Source organism: Callorhinchus milii, unplaced genomic scaffold (genome assembly GCF_018977255.1).
Source record: "Callorhinchus milii isolate IMCB2004 unplaced genomic scaffold, IMCB_Cmil_1.0 Scaffold15, whole genome shotgun sequence".
Taxonomy (NCBI): domain Eukaryota; kingdom Metazoa; phylum Chordata; class Chondrichthyes; order Chimaeriformes; family Callorhinchidae; genus Callorhinchus; species Callorhinchus milii.
In genome coordinates, this window is record NW_024704756.1 from 17330818 (window position 1) to 17352114 (window position 21297).

The 21297-nt window shown below is 54.0% G+C and overlaps 3 protein-coding genes across 3 annotated transcripts; 1 reads left to right on the forward strand and 2 right to left on the reverse strand.

The window, feature by feature from the left end:
* Positions 1-5704: 5704 nt before the first annotated feature.
* LOC103190487 (serine protease 23-like) lies at positions 5705-6843 on the forward strand. The gene has a single exon (XM_007911300.2). It carries the CDS (start codon positions 5705-5707, stop codon positions 6815-6817), a length of 1113 nt encoding a protein of 370 aa, XP_007909491.2. The 3' UTR covers positions 6818-6843.
* Positions 6844-7388: 545 nt separating this feature from the next.
* Positions 7389-12782, reverse strand: LOC103190481 (ras-related protein Rab-38). Its single transcript, XM_007911290.2, has 3 exons — positions 12575-12782; positions 9435-9715; positions 7389-7798 (listed from the first exon to the last, which is right to left on the reverse strand). Exons 1-3 carry the CDS (start codon positions 12774-12776, stop codon positions 7646-7648), a joined length of 636 nt encoding a protein of 211 aa, XP_007909481.2. The 5' UTR covers positions 12777-12782; the 3' UTR covers positions 7389-7645.
* Positions 12783-14052: 1270 nt separating this feature from the next.
* On the reverse strand, positions 14053-20029 carry LOC103190482 (cysteine and histidine-rich domain-containing protein 1). Its single transcript, XM_007911291.2, has 11 exons — positions 19691-20029; positions 18787-18836; positions 18470-18526; positions 17462-17625; positions 17118-17221; positions 16917-16978; positions 16410-16480; positions 16110-16215; positions 15653-15772; positions 15190-15252; positions 14053-14532 (listed from the first exon to the last, which is right to left on the reverse strand). The coding sequence occupies exons 1-11, from the start codon at positions 19752-19754 to the stop codon at positions 14269-14271; spliced, it is 1125 nt and encodes a 374-aa protein (XP_007909482.2). The 5' UTR covers positions 19755-20029; the 3' UTR covers positions 14053-14268.
* Positions 20030-21297: the final 1268 nt, after the last annotated feature.

Consider the following 21297-nt stretch of genomic DNA (forward strand, 5'->3'; position numbering starts at 1 on the left):
AGGAGGGTGGCTGTGAGTAAATGCCAACACAGGGGTAGCAGGGTGACTGTGGGTAAATGCCAGCATAGGGTCAGCAGGATGGCTGTGGGTAAATGCCAGCACAGGATCAGCAGGGTGGCTGTGACTTTGTGCAGTGGCTCTGTCGCTGAGGGTAATTTAAACCATTCCGAGCTAATTTAGCTGGCCTGTTGGTTGGCCAGTTTATAATAAGACACTTGACCTTTACAACTGAGGATGGTTTAGAGCAAAGTATAGGAAGCTGGCACCTCACCCAGTGTGTGCAAATATTCGTGCAGATGTACAATAACTACCTAATTATTATAATAACCTTCATATTTCACCCAGTGCCTGCAACAAAGCACTTGTAGAGTGAAGTGACTGTGTTTTGTAGGCCAACGAGGTATCCAATTTGCACAAAGCGACATCCCCACAAACAGCCATGACCAATTTTTCTCTGTGGGAATGTCGACCAAGGATACCAAAAGAAACACCTGTCTATTTGCCAACTGTGCCATGGGATCTTTAAAGTCCACCTGAACAGGCACGGATGTTTAACAGCCTAAAGACAGCCCCTTCTTCCCACCAATGCGAAGGAGCATAAGCTTAGACTGAGAATTCCACAGAGTTCCATAGTCATACAGCACAGAAAGAGGCCATTCAGCCCAATGGAGACTGAGGGAGAGGGTGAGTGAGACTATCTAGACAATGAGTGAGGGAGGAGTGCAGAGGGAGGGAGGAGTGAGGGAGTGAGGCGTGTGGGGTGAGGGAGCGAGGCGTGTGGGGTGAGGGAGCGAGGAGTGTGGGGTGAGGGGGCGAGGAGTGTGGGGTGAGAGATTGTGCGAGTGTGCACACACCCTGCCTGCAGGCCACACTCCGCGCAGGTGAGATAACAGAGACAGTTAAATGTAGTCTCATTCCTGTGTCTGACAGGAAACATTTGCAGCCTGTCATTTCATCAACCGGGGGGGGGGGTGGTGGGGGGAGGGGGCTGGAGCTCACACTTGGCTGATGCTCCAGTGCAGGAGGGAGAGAGAGTGCTGTATTGTTGAAGTTCCATCCTTGGGATGAGATATTAAATCGAGGACCTGTCTGTACTGTTCAGGTGGGGATTAAAGATCATGAGGCGCTACTGGAAAAGTAAAGGGAGTTTCTCTCTCCCAGTGTCCCTCAGGTTAATCACTCGTTCACCTCATGTGTGACTGTGTGGGAACTGGTTGTGTGCAACACGGCTGGTGCCTTTACCTGTGAAATCTGCACAGCCCCCACCCTGCCGGCAGCGAGTCTGTGCGAGGCAGACCTGCTTCAGGTGCAATGAATGGATATGTTTGCTATCAAGATGCAGATGAGACATCAAATATCCCCCCCCCCCCCACACACACACAAGCCCTGAACAAAGACCATCTATGTGGAACCAGCTTGGGAGTGGCTTTAAAGATAATATTTTATATTCAACCCAAAACAAAAGTCTGTTGAGACATTAATCCCCCCCCCCCGCCCAGAGCACTCCCCCTCGCACCCCGACATCACACCCCAGCTTTCTGTTTCCCATGGGGATGATCTTTGCGCTGTTGTGGAATTTATTCCGAGATCCAGGCAGACACACTAGCAGAGGCTCATCTCAACCTCTATGAGTGATCACACAAAATGCAGTCACTACACTTTACCGTATAAAAACAGACCTGCTTCCTGGGAAATCGCAGCATCTATGGGGAGAGGAGAATTAGTTAACATTTCAGGTCTGGGACCTATAATCAGAACTGGAGTTCTGACAAAAGGTCATAGTCTTGACACTTTAACTCATGTTCCTCTCCCTCGATGCTGCCTGACCTGTTATGTGGTCGCAGCCACTTGTTTTTCTTGCCTAATAATTTTCAGGATGGCAGTGCTTTGCTTACACTTTCCAGTATATTCTGTGACGCGCTTTGAGATGTCTCCACGATATAAGGCGCTATATCAAATGCAAGGATTATTATTATTATTATCATCCCCAAATTACTGTGATTGCATTGGCCCACGTACGTCTTTCTCTACATCTCCATCCCAAAGCCTCTTTCTCTCAATCCATCTCTCTCCCTCAGGATGTATGTGTCTGTGTCCATCAACCTCTCTCCAGGCTCCGTTATGAACCTGCGATTCCCCTCTGACTGAAGAGCGAGTCTCCTCTTCAGTGAAGCACAGCCAGTGCTGGCTGCCGACACCTTATCACAAGTAAAATATTTTCAATCATCTTTTTTGTCGAATTTGTCAGGCACTAAGACCACAGTGGAAATGTTTCAGCCTATGTTAAGGAGACCGTGATTTAAAATGCAAACTCCCACACAGGCAGCGAGGACTCCAAATCCCAACACAAGTCCAGTCTGTGAGCAGAGAGAGAGAGGCTGTGACATCTCAGTCCGGACACATGGCCCGAGGGCTCTCTAACCCCAGAGCTCAGAGCTGGTTCCCTGTATTAACGAGAATACATTAGTGTGATTGACAGAGGCAGAGATTGACTGACCGAGGGCGCACACACACGTATTGCTGAGGCTTGAAATGGGGAATGGTTTGAACTGCAGATGTGACCCCCTGCAAATGGAGTTAAACCAAACTGTGTGACACCTCAAGGCAGGTAAGGATTTTTAATGTAATTGTCCTTTTTTCTTTTAAACACAAGCGCAACGCGCGTGGCATGTGGTGTGTGTGTTTGTCCACTTTAAACCCAGAGGCACCAACCGAGCTACTGAATCCCTACATCCCAACCACCCCAGGCCGGCCCGAAAACCTCCTCACTCAGGGGTTCCTTCCAATGGTTTCTTTAGCATTCCCGCGGGGAGAGAGAGAGAGAGCAGAGCACAGGGTTTCCCAGAGCGGCTCAAGGCATTCCTTTTACACCGCTCTCCCAACTCATCGCTACCGTACAGAGAGCCACGGTGAATATTGGGAGATTTTAACAATTAACAAACTAATGTCATAGCCTTCTGTAGGGAATTGTAACCAATGGGAATGAGTGGGAAGGTTTGGTCCATTGGGATGGGAAGGGTGTGTGTCGCCATTACTAACAACAACAAGATTACATTTGTATAGCACCTTTCACGTCGGAAGGACGTCCCAAGGCGCTGGACAGTGTACAGCATTTCAGACCCAAGCTGGGGTCAAGGGGGAGAAGGGAGAGGAAGGGGTCTGAACGATGGCTTGGTCGAAGAGGAGAGTTTTGAGGCGGGATGAAGGCTAAGGAAGGGGCGAGGTGGGTGACTGGTGGATGGAATTCCAGAGGATGGGGGTAGAGTGGCTGAAGGCTCTCCCGCCAATGGTGGGGCGGGTGATGTGGAGCAGCCAGAGCCGGCTGAGCGTAGGGAGCCGGCAGGATGGTAGGGGTTAGGAGGTCACAGAGGTAGGGTGGGGCGAGGCCATGGAGGGCTTTGTAGGTGAGGACCAGGATCTTGAACTGGATCCTCTGAAGGATAGGGAGTCAATGGAGTCGGGCGAGAGTGGGGGAGATGGGGTCACGGAGTTTGGTGCGGGAGAGGACACGGGCTGCAGAGTTCTGGATTATCTGCAGCTGTGGAGGGAGGAGTTGGGAAGGCTGACAAGCAGTGCGTTTGCATCGTCGAGCCTGGAGGTGATGAAGGCATGAACAAGAGTTTCAGTGCCTGAGGGGTGAAGTAGTGGCGGAGTCGGGTGAATTTACGAAGGTGAGGGAAGGTCTACCCAAGCGAGTCATGGCTTGGATGTGGGGAAGAAGACAGTTGAGAGTGTCTCCGGGAGCAGTGAAGAGGACACAGACTCTCAGGTCTCTTTCACAAAGTCTGTGGTGTTGGAATATGTGAATCCCGAAGGCACAAAAACAGTGACTGGAAATATAACGACTTGTATTGTGTTTGATTACTGTTCAGGCTGTTTTACAGTGAGGGGGGGAGTCTGAGTGTGTGACACGATGTGAGCGTGTAAGTGTGTCAGTGTGAGTGAGAAAGTGATGCACTTTATGTGTGTGTGGTGGTGGGGGGAGGACGTTTATATTTAAGTCTGTCCAGAGAATTATTGCACCGTAACTCCATCAGTGTATCCGCAACGTAAAACATCGTAAACACGATGTAACCGAAACGTGATCCCATCATAAACACAATATAACTGCAATGTAAACACATGCCTTATGTTTACCATCTGTCCGGGTGCCAATAGCACCCCCCACCCCCGTGTAAACTAACCCACCACCCCGCGTCTCTTACTTAACCTTCTGCCAATGTCTTGTAATAATTGTGTGTACCTTGGCTCTCAAAACTCCCTAAACAGGAGCTAAAGGCAAGATCAGGGCTGTACAGAGGCACTGTACTGACTACCATTGGGACGGGGATTGGAGAAAGACATTTGCGAACTCAATGCGAATGCCAGAGATTTCTCCCAGGACATTGCTGCCGCCCTCAGGTGCCCGGAGGAAGAGGATATCACTGTGAACATCGTTGTATTTGATATAGCACTGATAACACTAAAAGTACTTGGCGGGGAATTGGGGTCCAGGTGTAGTGACTGTGTTTGTGGGCAAATGCAGCAGGTCCCACAAAAGTCCATGGACTTAGGTTTCTACACTCTCTGGATTGTCAGTCATGTCACCAAGAGAGACACTCTTCCGTTTTCCAATAGTCAACAGGAGAGACGGGACCTCAGTTTAAAAATCCATCTTAACGGTAAACCCCTCTGACAGTGTAACCCCCCCCCCCACCCCCACCCCCACGGACTGTACTGAATCAGCAGCTTAGCTCTGTGCCACAGCTGAAATCCTGACTCCATACAACCACCCAACCCACAGGCCGACACCGAGCCACATTATTCAATAGAGGATTAACCGTTTGTCAACAAAAACACTCCAATATATAACTATAATCTAAAATTGAGATTACCTGCTGAGGGCCGGTGCTGGGAGCTCAGGTTCTGATTCCAGGCCACCGCATACTCTCATTCCCGAGTCCACCTATGGAGCTCCAGGAGACTGTGGATGAGAGCTCAGAGTGACACTGATCAGATATTGTTATTCTCTGTACCTTTTCCATGTATTCATGTAAAATACTGGCACGTCGCTGACTGGACCCGAACAACAGCCTCCAGGTAACTGGGTTACTCCCTTCACCTCGCCCTGTATGTGGCCTCACCGTGCAGCAGGTGGCTGCAGGATCAGCCTACAAAGCCAGTCACTACACTGACCGATAATAACCAGATATAGACCCTCTTCTTCTTTTAAAAGCCGCGGAATTGCTCTAATCTCTGAGATTCCCTGTTAGTGAGACGTGAGTGAGTGTGAGTACAGCGCGTGGCGCGTGTTTAAGTGTGAACAGTTGTGCGTAGTTATGTATTGCTGTACAACGGTGCGGGGGGGGGTGTCTGCGGGGGCACATGGCTGTGGGTGTCGGTGGGCTGGGCTGGGGTGGGGGGGTGTCGGTGGGGTGGGGTGGGGGGGTGTCGGTGGGGTGGGCTGGGGGTGTCGGTGGGGGGGTGTCGGTGGGGTGGGGTGAGGGGGTGTCGGTGGGGTGGGGGGGTGTCGGTGGGGTGGGGTGAGGGGGTGTCGGTGGGGTGGGGGGGTGTCGGTGGGGTGGGGGGGTGTCGGTGGGGTGTCGGTGGGGGGGTGTCGGTGGGGTGTCGGTGGGGTGGGGGGGTGTCGGTGGGGTGGGGTGGGGGGGTGTCGGTGGGCTGGTGTCCGGGCTGATGGCTCTCTGTCTGACAGGCTCTCGGCACCATGTGGCTGCTGCTGCTGCTGCTCTTCCCATTCTGTGATCAGCTGCTGCCGCTGCGACCCCCGGACCGCGCCATCCGCCCGCACCGGCCGCTCCGGCTGCCCCGAGCGCGCTTCACCGGCCAGGACCGCCCGGAGCTCAGCAGCCAGTGCGACGCCGAGTGTGCGCGGAGGGCGGCGGCGGCGGCGGAGGATCTCTCCTACGAAACGCTCTACACGGACGGCTCCCGCACTCTGACGCTGGTGGACACCGCGCGGACACCCGCCGCTCGCGCCCCGGTCTCCGGCGCCAACCGCAGCCGCCGGGGCCGCCCCCGCTGTCGGCGTCAGCTGTTTGGGGCTGACGGTAGGTTCGACATCGCGGAGTCGGGCTTCGCGCTGCGCTTCCCCTTCTCGGCCGCCGTGCGGCTGTCCACGGGCTGCACCGGGGTCCTGGTGTCCCCGCGCCACGTGCTCAGCGCCGCGCACTGCATCCACGACGGCAGCCACTACGTCAAGGGCGCGCGGCGCCTGCGGGTGGGGCTACTGAGCGCGGGGGCGGCCTCGCCTGCGCCCCCTGGCGGCGCCTCGAACCCGCCGCCCCCTCCTGCGCCCCCTGGCGGCGCCCCCACCCTCCGCACCCGTTGGACCCGGGTCAGGCGCACGCAGGTGCCGCGAGGCTGGGTGCGGGGCCCCGGGGCCGGGGCCGGGGCCGGGGTCAGCATGGACTATGACTACGCGTTGCTGGAGCTGGCCAGGCCCCAGGGCAGGCCGCACCTGCCTGTGGGTGTCGCCCCCTCCCTGGCCGGCAGGAGGGTGCATTTCTCGGGCTTTGACGGCGACAGACCCGGACAGTTGGTTTACCGCTTCTGCCCCGTGGCCACCGAGACGCCACACCTCCTCTACCAGCGCTGCGACGCGCAACCCGGCTCCAGCGGCTCCGGGGTTTACACGCGGCTGCAGGGCCCGGCCGGCGGCTGGCGGCGCACCGTCGTGGGGGTCTTCTCTGGGCACCAGTGGGTGGAGGTGGGCGGCCGGCAGTTGGCCTACAACGTGGCGGTGCGCATCACCCCCCTGAAGCAGGCGCAGATCTGCCACTGGATCAGCAGCTACAGCGGAGACTGCGGCTCCACCTGACTCGCTCACTGCAGTCACAACACAGTCACTACACTCCAGTTACTGCACAGTTTACAGCGGTCCTCGTGTCCCCCTGACCTGAGGTTGCTGGGAGCAGCAGGGGCCCCAACAGCCACCGGGGGAGGGGGTAATAAGCCAACACACTCCTGCTTCTGGCACAGACATTTTATTAATAAATAGAAACACAAAAGCTTCCATCAGCAGCAACATCACGGCAGTGGGGGGGGTGTGGGGGGGGGTGTGGGGGGGGAGGGGAGGCCTGCGGACCGGGTAGATAGCTCCAGGCCTTGCCGAGCAGACACGTTGGCACTGACGGACTGAGGAGAACTGTTCCCCTTTAGAGATTACAATTTCTACACTTTGACCAACGCTCCATTGGAAACCACGAAGATCAAGTCACCGGAGCCAAGATGAGGATTGTGGCAGGGATTCTGAGAGCCACTAAACCGTGGCTCAAGTTGGTACTCATTCCGCAACCCATCACCCTCTCCCAGCCCCTCACTCCCAGGCAGGTGGGACAGGTCCTGTGAACACACCAATGTACTAAATTACAGCCACCAGAGTCACTGGGGCCAGGACTGAACTGCATTTACAACACAAACCATTGCTCCTTTCTGCTCAGACGTGAATTTTAGATCCAAACGGACACTAGGATGATCAGAGCGATCAGCAGAGGGCACCCAGAGCTAGTGCTCAGTGAGGACAGCTTCAGGAATGGTCCAACATGGACATTGCACTAACAAGAGAAACAGCCAACCCCAACTCCATTCTCCAAAGGCCAGATCCTCCTGCCCTCTCCCCTCCCCCACTGGCAGCTGATCTGATTAGTTATTTGGTACAAGTGGAGCAGCCAGTGGTGCTGTCCACTGACAGGCGCTCGTGGGAGACCACTTCGGGATCCGGGGGCACAGCGTCGCCATCCTCAGCTGCGAGGACAGTCTCCACCAGGAGCCGAGCTGCTTCCTCAATGTGGACGTTATCCTGGGGAGAAATCAGGATCAGCTGAGGGATTCTGTTCTGGCAGGTTTCAAACCATTAATTCCAGCCCTCCCTGCTCAAGAGAGAAGGGAGATGATCTTGCTGACAGCGAGAATGAAGAACATTTCTTTAGGATGAAGAATGTTTATAATAAATATTTTATAATAAAGATGGAAAAAGATCAAAATGGAGCAGAAGTAAAAACATGTACAACACAGATGGATACTATGTTTAAGAGTATCCAAACCAGACAGATTATGGACATTTCCATCTCAGGAATGAAAAGCGCTTCCTCTCCTGGAGGGAATTGCCTAATCTCAGAGTGTATTCAATACCATTTGGCAAAAGCCAAGGTTCGAGGATCCCAATGTGCGTTCAGATACTCCTGGAGTTTAACCACCAACAATAACAACAACAACAACAACAAGATTCCATTTATAGAGCGCCTTTCACGTCAGGAGGACGTCCCAAGGCGCTGCACAGTTGGGTCATGACCCGAGCAGGGGGGAAATGGTCAGGGTGACGGGAGGGAAGGGAGGGAGAGAGGAGGGGGAAATGGTCAGGGTGAGGGGAGGGAAGGGAGGGAGCGAGGAGGAGGAAGAGAGTCGAGAGGGGAGCTGAAGGCACGGTCAAAGAGAAAGGTTTTGAGACCGGCCTTGAAGGAGGAAAGGGAGGAAGCGGCGAAGGCACTGGGGGATGGAGTTCCAGAGCCTCGGGCTGAGAGGCTGAAGGCCCGACCACCGATAGTAGGGCGGTTGGGGCGGGGGACGTGGAGCAGACCGGAGCCAGAGGAACGGAGGGTACGGGCAGGTAGGTAGGGGGATAGTAGGTCGGAGAGGTAGGAGGGAGCAAGGCCGTGAATGGCCTTGTAGGTGAGGATGAGGATCTTGAAATCAATCCTCTGGGGGATGGGGAGCCAGTGGAGGCGAGCGAGGGTAGGAGTGATGTGATCGCGAAGCCTGGTGCGGGACAGTACACGAGCTGCAGAGTTCTGAATGACCTGCAGCTTGTGGAGGGAGGTGGCGGGAAGGCCGGCGAGGAGAGAGTTCCCATAGTCCAGCCTTGAGGTGACAAAGGCGTGAACCAGGGTTTCAGCGGCGTGAGGGGTGAGGTAGTGCCGTAATCAGCTTGCCTCTTGAGAGAACCATATGGCAAGCTTCCCATTGCTTGTCCAGCTAGGACCACCTTACCTATTAGGGCATCGTTAACACAAGTTGAGTGCGAAGAATCCCTGCTCCCAGTGCCTGGTGGACGGCACTGTATTTTGAGATGCGTTTATAACAATATCCTCCCTTGAGCTTTTGTCCATTGCCAACACTGGTCAGGACCTGCAGTACCCATAATAGCCACCAGGCGCCGCTCTGTTACAGTCTGACTTCCCACTGGCCGGTGCTGTCCACAAAACCCCACGATAGGACCTCATAGCGCCGCCAAGTGGATGGAATGGGGAACTGAAGGCTCCACCTGGATAGTCACCATCTTCAGCGTCATTTTTAGGCAATTTAAGCATTGCGAGTCCCTACTCACAGCTCCAGGTCCACAGCACAAATCCCACCAGACTGCACATTGGTAAATTCAATCTGAGAATTAGTAGAGAGAAATCAATCAATCCTCCCACACATCACTAGATATTTCTTACCTTTGCCGAGGTCTCAAACCAGCCAACGAAGCCATTCTCTTTGCAGAAGTGCTCCAGTTTGGGCAGGCTGTAACGGAGGCCCTCCTTCACCTGGTCACACTTATTTGCCAGCAGGACTGTGGGCACCATCTTGCCGTTCTGCAGCCGGACCTTCGTATCCAGGTCGTTCTTCCACTTTGAAACTGCTTCAAACGTAGAGGCTCGAGACACATCGAAGACAATAAATGCAGCGACAGCCTCTCGGTAATACACCCGGGTCATATTGCCAAACCTCTCCTGCCCTACAAACAGACCAGAGAGCAATGAGGACACGAATTCCCGCAGAACGGTTGGGTTAGTGCACCACCAGGCCAGGCTCCCGAGCGGTATAGCCTCCTGTGCAGACCTTACTTTCAGCTCTGCAGGTTGCCTACAGATAAATATTAAATATCTCATTATGTCTAATTTTATAAAACACCAGATGAAAATAACCATGTAAGATGTGTCAATTATCATTTGTGTCAAATGTCTCCTGGTCAGATGGTTATAGGTTCAAGCCTCATATCCAGATTTGGAACTCCAGCTGTATTGTTGGAGGTGCCTTTACATGAGACGTTATACCGAGGTCTCGTCTACCCCTCTAAGTGGACGTTAAAGATCTCCGGTGCTATTCGAGAAGCGAATGTGTCCTGACCAACAATCCTCCGAATAAAAAATAATTCACTTTATGGCTGTTTGTGGGATATTGCTGTGCTGTGATCAGCCAAAAATACACTTTGCAATAGATTCTGTGAAGTGCTTCGAGACGATCTCCCAATGTGAAGACAAAATGAAAGGATCACATTGTTGGGAAATGTGGACTGGCACAGATAACTCAAAGCTAAAAAGTAAATGGACATTATCTTAATGGGCAGACAGTGTAGAGGGAGCTTTACTCGGTCTCTGACCCGTGTTGTCCCTTACCTGGGAGAGTGGGCTAACAATGTAGAGGGTTAGAGACAGAAGTTTACTCTGTCTCTAACCTTGACCTGGGAGTATGGATGAGACAGTAACAGCGTTCAAAGATTAACTTGAACCTTCTCAGTAACTGCAGCGACTCCGCCCTTCAAACAGAACAGAAACCATCAATTACAGCAGAACTGAGAGCTGCCACAGCCTCTCGGAGGCCGCCGCCGCCTCGCCCAGAGTGTGTGTGTGTGTGTCGGGGGGCCCGGGGTGTGTGTCGGGGGGCCCCAGAGTGTGTGTGTGTGGGGGGGGGGGGGGGCGGAGTGTGTGTGTGTGTCGGGGGCCCGGGGTGTGTGTCGGGGGGCCCCAGAGTGTGTGTGTGTCGGGGGGCCTGGGGTGTGTGTCGGGGGGCCCCAGAGTGTGTGTGTGTGTGTGTCGGGGGGCCCGGTGTGTGTGTGTGTCGGGGGGCCCGGAGTGTGTGTGTGTCGGGGGCCCGGAGTGTGTGTGTGTGTGTCGGGAGGCCCGGAGTGTGTGTGTGTCGGGGGGCCCGGAGTGTGTGTGTGTCGGGGGGCCCGGGGTGTGTGTGTGTGTCGGGGGGCCCGGGGTGTGTGTCGGGGGGCCCCAGAGTGTGTGTGTGTGTGTGTCGGGGGGCCCGGAGTGTGTGTGTGTGTGTGTGTGTCGGGGGGCCCGGAGTGTGTGTGTGTGTGTGTCGGGGGGCCCGGGGGGCCCAGAGTGTGTGTGTGTCGGGGGAGTGTGTGTGTGTGTGTGTGTCGGGGGGTGTGTGTGTGTGTGTCGGGGGGCCCAGAGTGTGTGTGTGTCGGGGGGCCCGGAGTGTGTGTGTGGTGTGTCGGGGGGCCCGGGTGTGTGTGTGTGTGTCGGGGGGCCCGGAGTGTGTGTGTGTGTCGGGGGGCCCGGTGTGTGTGTGTGTGTGTCGGGGGGCCCGGTGTGTGTGTGTGTGTGTCGGGGGGCCCGGTGTGTGTGTGTGTCGGGGGGCCCATAGTGTGTGTGTGTGTCGGGGGGCCCGGGGTGTGTGTGTGTGTCGGGGGGCCCGGAGTGTGTGTGTGTGTCGGGGGGCCCGGGGTGTGTGTGTGTGTCGGGGGGCCCGGTGTGTGTGTGTGTCGGGGGGCCCAGAGTGTGTGTGTGTGTCGGGGGGCCCGGGGTGTGTGTGTGTGTCGGGGGGCCCGGAGTGTGTGTGTGTGTCGGGGGGCCCGGAGTGTGTGTGTGTGTGTGTGTCGGGGGGCCCGGGGTGTGTGTGTGTGTGTGTGTGTCGGGGGGCCCGGAGTGTGTGTGTGTGTCGGGGGGCCCGGGGTGTGTGTGTGTGTCGGGGGAGTGTGTGTGTGTGTGTGTGTCGGGGGGCCCGGGGTGTGTGTGTGTGTCGGGGGGCCCGGAGTGTGTGTGTGTGTGTGTGTGTGTCGGGGGGCCCGGGGTGTGTGTGTGTGTCGGGTGGGGGCCCCGGAGTGTGTGTGTGTGTCGGGGGCCCGGGGTGTGTGTGTGTGTCGGGGGGCCCGGAGTGTGTGTGTGTGTGTGTGTGTCGGGCGGGGGGGGGAATGGCAAAGCGCTGGGAAACGAGCAGCACAAACCGGAGCCACTCCATCCTGATGCCGGTGCCCTCTCCTGTGGGGCACAACTCCAGAGATTAACCAACGGCGCCCGGAGAAGCCCCGCCCGGGCCATCGCCGCTTCATAACGGCGTTATTGGAAAGACACCTGAGATACGGGGGGGACTGCTGTCTGGTCACCTCCCCCTGGACGGGAGAGGGGGAGGCGGAGGGGGCGGTGGAATCAGACGGGACAGAACACGATACTATCCTCTGCTGACGGTGTGGAGCCTCCGATGAGCATCTCTCTCGGTTCATCAAGCGCTGGTTTGATCATCCCGCCCGGGGGGGGGGGGGGGGACCCGAGTCCCCACCTCAGGGGGAAACTCCGGAGGGAAGGGCTCTCTCTCTCGGGATCTCTCGGCTCAGGGCTCAGGGGCTGCTGTTGGTTTGATAGTTAAGCGGCGTTTCTCAACTTCAGTTCCTCAAACTTTTGCCTACACGAGCGGCGATTATTGGCAAAATAAACAGTGTCCGACTCTGTGGGCAAAGGGAGAGGAGCGACGGATATACAGTAATTCACAACAGAAGGTCTCTAATCTCTACCAATTCCTTAACATAAATGTGCCTCCGGTCAGGAGCCTCCATCACCCCCTCTCCCTGTTTCCCTTTCCTTACCCGCTATATCCCAAAGCTGGAGTCGGATCACAGTGTCCGGGTCCCAGTGCAGGACTTTGAGAGCGAAATCCACGCCGATGGTGGCTCTGTAATGCTGGGAGAAGATCTGGTGGACATACCGCTTGATGATGCTCGTCTTCCCCACCCCCAGGTCCCCAATCACCAGCACCTTAAACAGGTACTCTTTCCGCGCTTTCTCCATTGATGCCCTGACACTGTGTGTGTGTGTGTCTGTCTGTGTGTATATGGCTGTCTGTGTGTGTGTATATGTCTGTCTGTCGGTGTATGTCTCTCTGTGTATCTCTGTGTGTGTGTGTCTGTCTGTGTGCCTGTCTGTGTGAGTATGTGTATATGTCTGTCTGTCTGTCTGTCTCTGTCTATGAGTGTCTGTCTGTCTGTGAGTGTGTCTGTCTGTGAGTGTGTCTGTCTGTCTGTGTCTATCTATGAGCGTGTGTCTGAGTGTGTGTGTCTGTCTGTCTGTCTGTCTGTCTGTGTCTGTGAGTGTGTGTGTCTGTCTGTCTGTGAGTGTGTGTCTGTCTGTCTGTATATGTAGACACGCGGCTCCTCTGATCGCTTTGTAAAACTTCCCAAAGGTAACTTTACGCCGAGTCTCTCTGTGGTGCTGTCCACTCGTCAATGTCAGTCCTGGGGATTTAAAAGGGCAATAATTGTCTCCGCTCCGCTCGGCCCCCCCTCCTCTGGCGGGACACAGACACCCCTTTAATTCAGGAGGTTCACGCGGCTCAGGTACAGGTGTGAGCGTTCATTGATAAACTGTATAAAGGATTAGAGCCGCGCGTAACCGGCTGCCGGTGGGCCAGGGCGACGCTTCCAAATCAGCACTAATTGTGAACAGAATTTCCCTCCCCCTTAAATTGCACCCCCCCACACGCACACGTTTAAACCCGCAAACGCGCCACTACATCGCTCCCCCCCCACATTCCTATACCCTCAAACAGACCAGTAACGCCCCCCCCCCCCCACACACAAACAAACAACTACCTATACACACGTTATTTTATTTTCTTGTTTCCCGCACAAACCTTATAAAGACCATAAATAAATGGCAAAGAAACAGTGAGTGGCTTCGGGAGGGTGAGAGGTTACGGTGAGAGGTGATGGCGAGAGGCGGGGGGTTATGGCGAGAGGCAGGGGGTTATGGCGAGAGGCAGGGGTTATGGCGAAGGGGTTATGGCGGGGGGTTACGGCGAGAGGCGGGGGGTTACGGCGAGGGGGTTACGGCGAGAGGCGGGGGGTTACGGCGAGAGGGTTACGGCGAGAGGCGGGGGGGTTACGGCGAGAGGGTTACGGCGAGAGGCGGGGGGTTACAGCGAGAGGCGGGGGGGTTACGGCGAGAGGCGGGGGGGTTACGGCGAGAGGCGGGGGGTTACGGCGAGAGGCGGGGGGGTTACGGCGAGAGGCGGGGGGGTTACGGCGAGAGGCGGGGGGTTACGGCGAGAGGCGGGGGGGTTACGGCGAGAGGCGGGGGGGTTATGGCGAGGGGGGGGAAGGGGGTGATAGATGAAATGATTATCACAAAAAAAGTGCCGTTATGCTGAATGTCACATACAATGGTCTAGAATGTTCCTAAAAAAGTCACATGACAGCGGAGGTTTAACAGAGCAAAATGTCAGGGCTACTGATTGTTCGATGTGTGTTAATGCCTTCATTCCCCCCCCCCCACCCCAATCGCCTCAGTCAAACTCCTCATCGCTGTCTGACAACCCGAAGCTGTCGTCAGACTCCTCGTCCTCCAGCGGGGGCGGCTCGTCACCCAGGACCAGCTCTTTTGGCTCCTCCACACTCCGCTCCCTCCTCTCGCTCTCCTTCTCCTCCACGTGGGTGGTCGGGGCGGGCGGGAGGTCCAGCCTGGCCCAGGTCCTGGGGTCGGCCTTTGTCAGGCTGATCTCTACCTTGCTGGCAGTCATGTTCACCACACTCTTGTTGACATCAATGACCTGGAATAAGGCAAACATCCCGATCCCACAATTATTATAATAATATAATAATAATCCTTGCATTTGATATAGCACTTTTCACGTCGGGAGGACGTCCCAAAGCGCTTCACAGAACATACTGCAAAGTGAATTGACTGTATATTTGTGGGCGAACGCGGCAGCCAATTGCGCACAGCAATGTCCCACAAACAGTCGTAGATTGAAAATGACCAATTAATTATTGTTTTTGGTTTCTGAAGGGATTATTATTAGGCTCTGTGTGGAGTAAGGAAACTTGCCCAAGGTTTCGCCCTCTGCCTGGAATTGAACTCAGGTCTCTCACTTGCAAAGCGAGTGCTCTAACCACTGAGCTACAGGACTCCAAATTCAACCTGGCCAGTCAGGCCTCAGAGTAACCATGGTAACAGCAAACCCACATGCCTCTCTCCATATACTCAATTCCCATGTACTCAATAGTTATATCCCGGTTTTATTCCGCCAGTTATAATCTCCCGTCATATCCTCCTTTATATTTGCCCACAAAATATACAGTCAATTCACATTACAGTAGATTCTGTGAAGCGTTTTCAGATGTGATAAGGCACTGCATCAAACACAAGGATTATTATTATATTCCTCCTCATCCTCCATGGCCTGCAACAAGCGCAGAATACTCACCCCCCAAAGCTTTAAGTCCGTGTGAAATATCTTGTCCTCTTCAAACACGATGTGAACGGTCAGCTGCAAAAGAGGCAAATAATCTGTCAGACAGCATCAAAACATCTCAAAGTGCTCCCCAGGGAATCGTTGTCAATTGCCAACCCCCCACCCCCGACATGCACAGGCAGCCAGGAGGAGAATGATCAGTCTACCTGGGGGTTGTCAGCCAGGACACCGTGAGAGAGAAACTCCCTCTTTTACAATTGTGTTGTGGGACCTTTAACATCCGCTGAACAGGCACAGACCAGACCACAGTTTAATGTCTCATTGAAAGGACTTCACCTCCGACAATGCAGACGGTTAGGGATCCTGTTACAGAGTCCATCGGGAGCCATTAAACAGTTTGGGTTTTCCTCGCCTCCCTTCTCCCCACTAATGACTGGGGAATGGAGAATGTGATAAGGTGAGGAGCATTACTCACCGCGGTGCGATTGGCATCCACGTAGCTGAGCTCCGAGTTGGAGGTCTTGGCATAGATTGTAAAGACCACCACACTGCCAGTCTGGTGCCAGTCGTGTCGACACCCCACCAGCCGCTTATCCTGAGAGGAACACGGTCACATGAGAGTTAGTCCCCGCCCTTGCACATCGCTTCTCCACATCAACTCACCCCCAACCAGCTGGGAGAGACTGCAGACAGTTTGCTCCCGATGGCAGACTGAAGGTGGATCTCACTGACGACTCCATGCTCGGAACTGAGGTTTTACTTAGTCAAAGAGGCAGACAGCTCAGGTCACAGTCACAAGCTCGGAGGACAAAAGGGTGGAGGAACTCAGTAACATGGTTCATGGCCAAGTTGCTGCCCCACAATGCGCAATGGCTGAGAAAGCCCTCTACCCGAGGCTGGAGCTTGGCTCAGGGCAGTAAGTGGTTCCTTACCATATCTATCTTGATCCACGTGTGCTTGCCGGTCACACAGCCCGGCTGCTGCAGGAAGTCATCGAACTCCGTTGTCTTAATCTTGCAGCAGCTCCAGTACTTCATGCTATCAGAGATCAGAGCTCAGAGGGTAAGGACAAACCAGGGAGTCATCAAACACCTTCCCTTCCCCAAACCAGGCTCTGAACTAGGCCCATTCCAAATCCTTTCCAGCCTGCTGACAAACCCAGAAAATCATTCTCTCCCTCTCTCACCATGCAAAGAAGAGAGGAAATTAGAAAAGGAACATTTGTGACTCACCCTTCGTGGAAAATGGGAACCCCGGGATGAAAGGAGCAGGTCTGAGAGTTACTCTGAGGTCCCTGGAATGTCTGGTGAGATAAACCCAGAGTCAGCTTGTGCCAACATGACTTGGCTCAGCACAACACAGTCACCACACTCCCCCAACTTCAGCCCAGTACACCTTCTCTCCTGACAGTTAACATTGCCTCAAATACGCTCTTCACCAGTTCTTAAAAAAGAGACTTTCAGATGAAGGCTGGATACAACAAATTCACACAATTTAACCTTACATGTTAAGACAGAACAATCTCATAGGCTGAGACAGGGGGGAATTTTGGATTCTTGGGGTGTCTAAACAGCCGCAACTCTCCAGGGAGAGAGAGCACATTCCACTCCACACACAAAAAAAATGTGTAGGCAACAGACATATGTGGAACTCGCAGTCTGGTTTGGAGATGTTTAAGCACAGTGATGGGTTTCCACCTGGCTGACCCCAAAAATGTTGGACTCTCCCATGGGACCCACCTTCATACACCCAGAGTTTTTACACACCGTGCCCACTTGAACTGCTCTGCTGCCTTCGGTCTCTGAAACACAAAATAACAGTCACTAGCAAATCCGGACACGCTTGCAGACTAATAATAAAACAGTGATAACAATCCCAGCATTTGTTACAGCGCAGAGACTGGCGAGGACATCTCACAGCACTTCACCAGCACAGCTTACCTCTCTGCACACCCACAGGTTGCAGTGTGTGACTGAGCTTCTCTAGTGCCTCCTGCAGGGAGACGGAGACTTTCTGAGGGAGTTTCACCATCGGCTCATCAGCGCTGGTAATTAATCAAAGACAAATCATCAACAGATTATTACTGTCTATTATTCTCACCTGGTATCCACAGCCAACAACTCCCAGCCATAGTGCGGGTTAGAGACACAGTAATGCTCCCTCTACACTGTGCGTCCACACTCCCAGGTCAGGGTTAGAGACACAGTGAAACTCCCTCTACACTGTGCGTCATACTCCCAGGTCAGTGACAGCATGGGTGACAGAGATTGTTGAGGAACCTCACCTCGGTCGCTCTCTCTCCATTCTTTCCGCTGACTTTGGTCCCTGGAAGATGTACTCAGAGCCGACCTGAGCATTCAGGGTTTGAGCCATATCCGTATCATTTTGCACCTCGACTTTCACAGTTTCCGGAAGCTTCTGATTGCTGTGCCGGCCACGAGTGCAGCCCTGGGCCAGAGAGAACCAGAATTCAGTCACATAATCCCAACATTCCAATTCCAACAAGACATACTGTCTCCCGGAGGCCAGGGATGTCCCGCTCAGCGCTTCTCGCTCAGCGGCTCACAGACCATCGGCTTTGTGTCTGCTATATTTTATAGTTTTACATCCATTCAGCTGGTGCTCGCTCCCCCACTGGAGCTCTCTACTCTAACCCCATTCCCTGCTCTCTCTCTCCCCATCGTTTCCCGCGATTCATTGCAGCAGGCCGGTAAGTGCACATGGTTGTGGAGTCCTGTAGCTCAGTGGTTAGAGCACTCGCTTTGCAAGTGAGAGACCTGAGTTCAATTCCAGTCAGGGCGAAACCTTGGGCAAGTTTCCTTACTCCACACAGAGCCTAATAATAATCCCTCCAAAAAAACAAAATAATAATAAATTGGTCATTTTCAATCTACGACTGTTTGTGGGACATTGCTGTGCGCAATTGGCTGCCGCGTTCGCCCACAAATATACAGTCAATTCACTTTACAGTGTGTTCTGTGAAGCGCTTTGGGACGTCCTCCCGACGTGAAAAGCGCTATATCAAATGCAAGGATTATTATTATTATTATTATCGTGTCTGTGTTGGTGCTCGCTCCCCCACTGGAGCTCTCTAATCTCACCCCATTCCCTGCTCTCTCTCCCCATCGTGTCTGTGCTGGTGCTCACTCCCCCATGGGAGCTGTCTATTCTAGTCTGAATCCCAACTCCCACCTGATCCCCTATTATTTACTCTGGAGTTTTCTGCAGCCCCAGAGGACAAGATTTGCACCCACACGAGTCACTTCCCAACTGCGTCCAAGGCCCCACTCACTGGGATTTCCAAGAATTCTGCAAAGTCAGTCGTTCTTTTCCTGCAACACGACCACCCCTGGGGAAAGAGAGGAAAATGTGAGGGCGGCGAGAAGGAGGGAGAGGGTGCACAGGCAAAGGAGGGACCAAGGGAAAGTGTGAGGATGAGGGTTTACCAGAATTCCACCTCACAACCTGGTTCTGAATTTCACAAATGGGCTGAAGGAAACCCACTGCTGAACCAGAACCTTGAAGTAGAATGGATCAGACACCAGACCCAGTGCCGGGAAGGGTGAGCTATGCCGGATAGGCTGGGACAGTTTGGGGGCTCAGACGTACCTTCAGGGCATCGTGGAAGATGGGAGCTCCTGGGTGGTAAACACAGTCTCCTGTCAGGAGAGAAGGTTAGAGTTTAGGGTGGGCAGCGAGGGTGAGATGTGAGCAACACTGACCAAGAGAGGGTCAAACCACAAACACCGAGCAGCGGAACCCAGCGTCACTGGACTCTGGCCAGTATCTGCTCTCAGTGGCTGAGCCACGCATGGAGTTTTAGACTTGCTGCTCACTCGCTCCCAGGAACCTGGTGTGTGGCTGCCACTTGGCTCGACTGGTCACCAGGTCAGGGACGGAGATTGGGAAAGTGAGCACTCCATTCCAGACACAAGGAATCTCCATGTGTAGATGACACACATGGAACTCAGTCTGCTTTGGAGACTGAAGCATAGATGGGTTTCCACATGTGTGACAGGACCTGACTGATCCTAAAACATACCGACCTGTGCTTGGGGGATTGGGCCTGGTTCAGGTCCCAGCTGTCAGGCTGATCTGGAATAGAGGCCAGGGGTGAGTGTGTGGGTGTGGGGGGTGTGGGGAGGAGTGTATAAGGGGGGAGGGGTGTGTGAATGTATGTGTGTGGGAAGTATGTGTGGGGTGAGGGGGGAATGGGTGGGGGAGGGGAAGGAGTGTGTGTGTGTGTGTGTGGAGTAGGGGGGTTGAATGCGTGTGTGTAATGGTGTGTAGGGGGGGTGGGGTCTGAGGAAGAAATGTTCCCACAATAGCCCAAACCAACCTCCTCCAGAGAGAGTGATTCCATTCACAGCGAAAGCAAATCAGTGTGAAAGGCATATGAGGGACAGGGCTGAGCGCCAGCAGAGGGTTAGTTCAGGAGTTAGTTGAATACTTAGTTCGTTAATAAGATGGCAGAAAGGTTAGTTTACAAAGTGGTGAAGGTTTGGAGACTCACCGTCCGTGTTGCTGAGCGATTGGAAGCTCTGGCCACAGCCTCTGTTATAGCAGAGCTCAGACATTCCCCGCTCCGCGCTGACAGCAAGTCCTGGGATTGAGAGGGATCGGGAATATGGCTTCCAGCAGATCCCGTCCGTCCGCCCGGTGACTGGTGAAGCAACCGAGAGGCAGAGACGAGGAGCTGGAACTCTCTCGCTATCAAGTGGGAAGGAGTCAGATTAGCATTTGCCCAAAAATAGGCACAACATTTGTTCCGGGCGATCAAGTGGCGCAAAGAGAGACAGACAGACTCCAACTTATTCACACCCTGACACAGACTGTAGCTCACTCACTCACACACACACTCACACACAGACTGCCACTAATACACTCACACACACACACACACAGACTGTAGCTCACTCACTCACACACACACTCACACACACAGACTGCCACTAATACACTCACACACACACACACACAGACTGTAGCTCACTCACTCACACACACAGACTGTCACTAATACACTCACACACACGCACAGACTATAGCTCACTCACTCACTCACTCACTCACACACACACACACACACAGACTGCCACTAATACACTCACACACTCGCACACAGACTGTAGCTCACTCACACACACACAGACTGTCACTAATACACTCACACACTCGCACACAGACTGTAGCTCACTCACTCACACACACACACACACACACAGACTGTCACTAATACACTCACACACACGCACAGACTATAGCTCACTCACTCACACACACTGTCACTAATACACTCACACACACGCACAGACTATAGCTCACTCACTCACACACAGACTGTCACTAATACACACACACACACGCACAGACTGTAGCTCACTCACTCACACACTGTCACTAATACACTCACACACACGCACAGACTGTAGCTCACTCACTCACACTGACTGTCACTAACTCACACTCACGCACACAGACTGTAGCTCACTCACACACACACACATATAGACACAGGCTACATACAGTTCACTTACAGACTGTAGCTCACTCACACATGTACACACACACTCACACACACCTTGACACAGTCATTGGGTGATTGTTCCTCGTCTGAGAGTCCGAGCAGCTTCCAGACGGGGGAGAGGCGGGGGCATTAGGTGAGGATAAACGAGACCAGTCTCAGTCTGTGAGGCCATTTTTGTTTTAAAATTAATCTCACAGAATTGTGGAAAATTCTGAAATCCTGTCGTAATTTGGAACCATTTGTTTCTGCAGTTCAACATCAGATTCCAAACCTTGACTGAAATGAAGAAGTGTCCACGTTTCTCGGGTTACTTTGAATTGCAGAACCAAATGATGTGTGAGGCTGAGACCGACTGGAATCTGAGCGCCCAGAACCCGCCTTACTCTCGAGATCCCGCTGTGGTGATGTTGCAGTGATTGCTCGGGGCCGCGGGGCGGCGCTGTGAGTCTGTCGCAGTCACTGCTTAGGGGCCACAGGGCAGCGCAGCACTGCTCAGCAGTTCTACAGAGCCACCCAGTGGCTGAGTTCGGGTACTACAACCAGCGCTCAGCAGAGCTGCTGCACGACTGTGTTAACAGGGACCAGGGACTCGC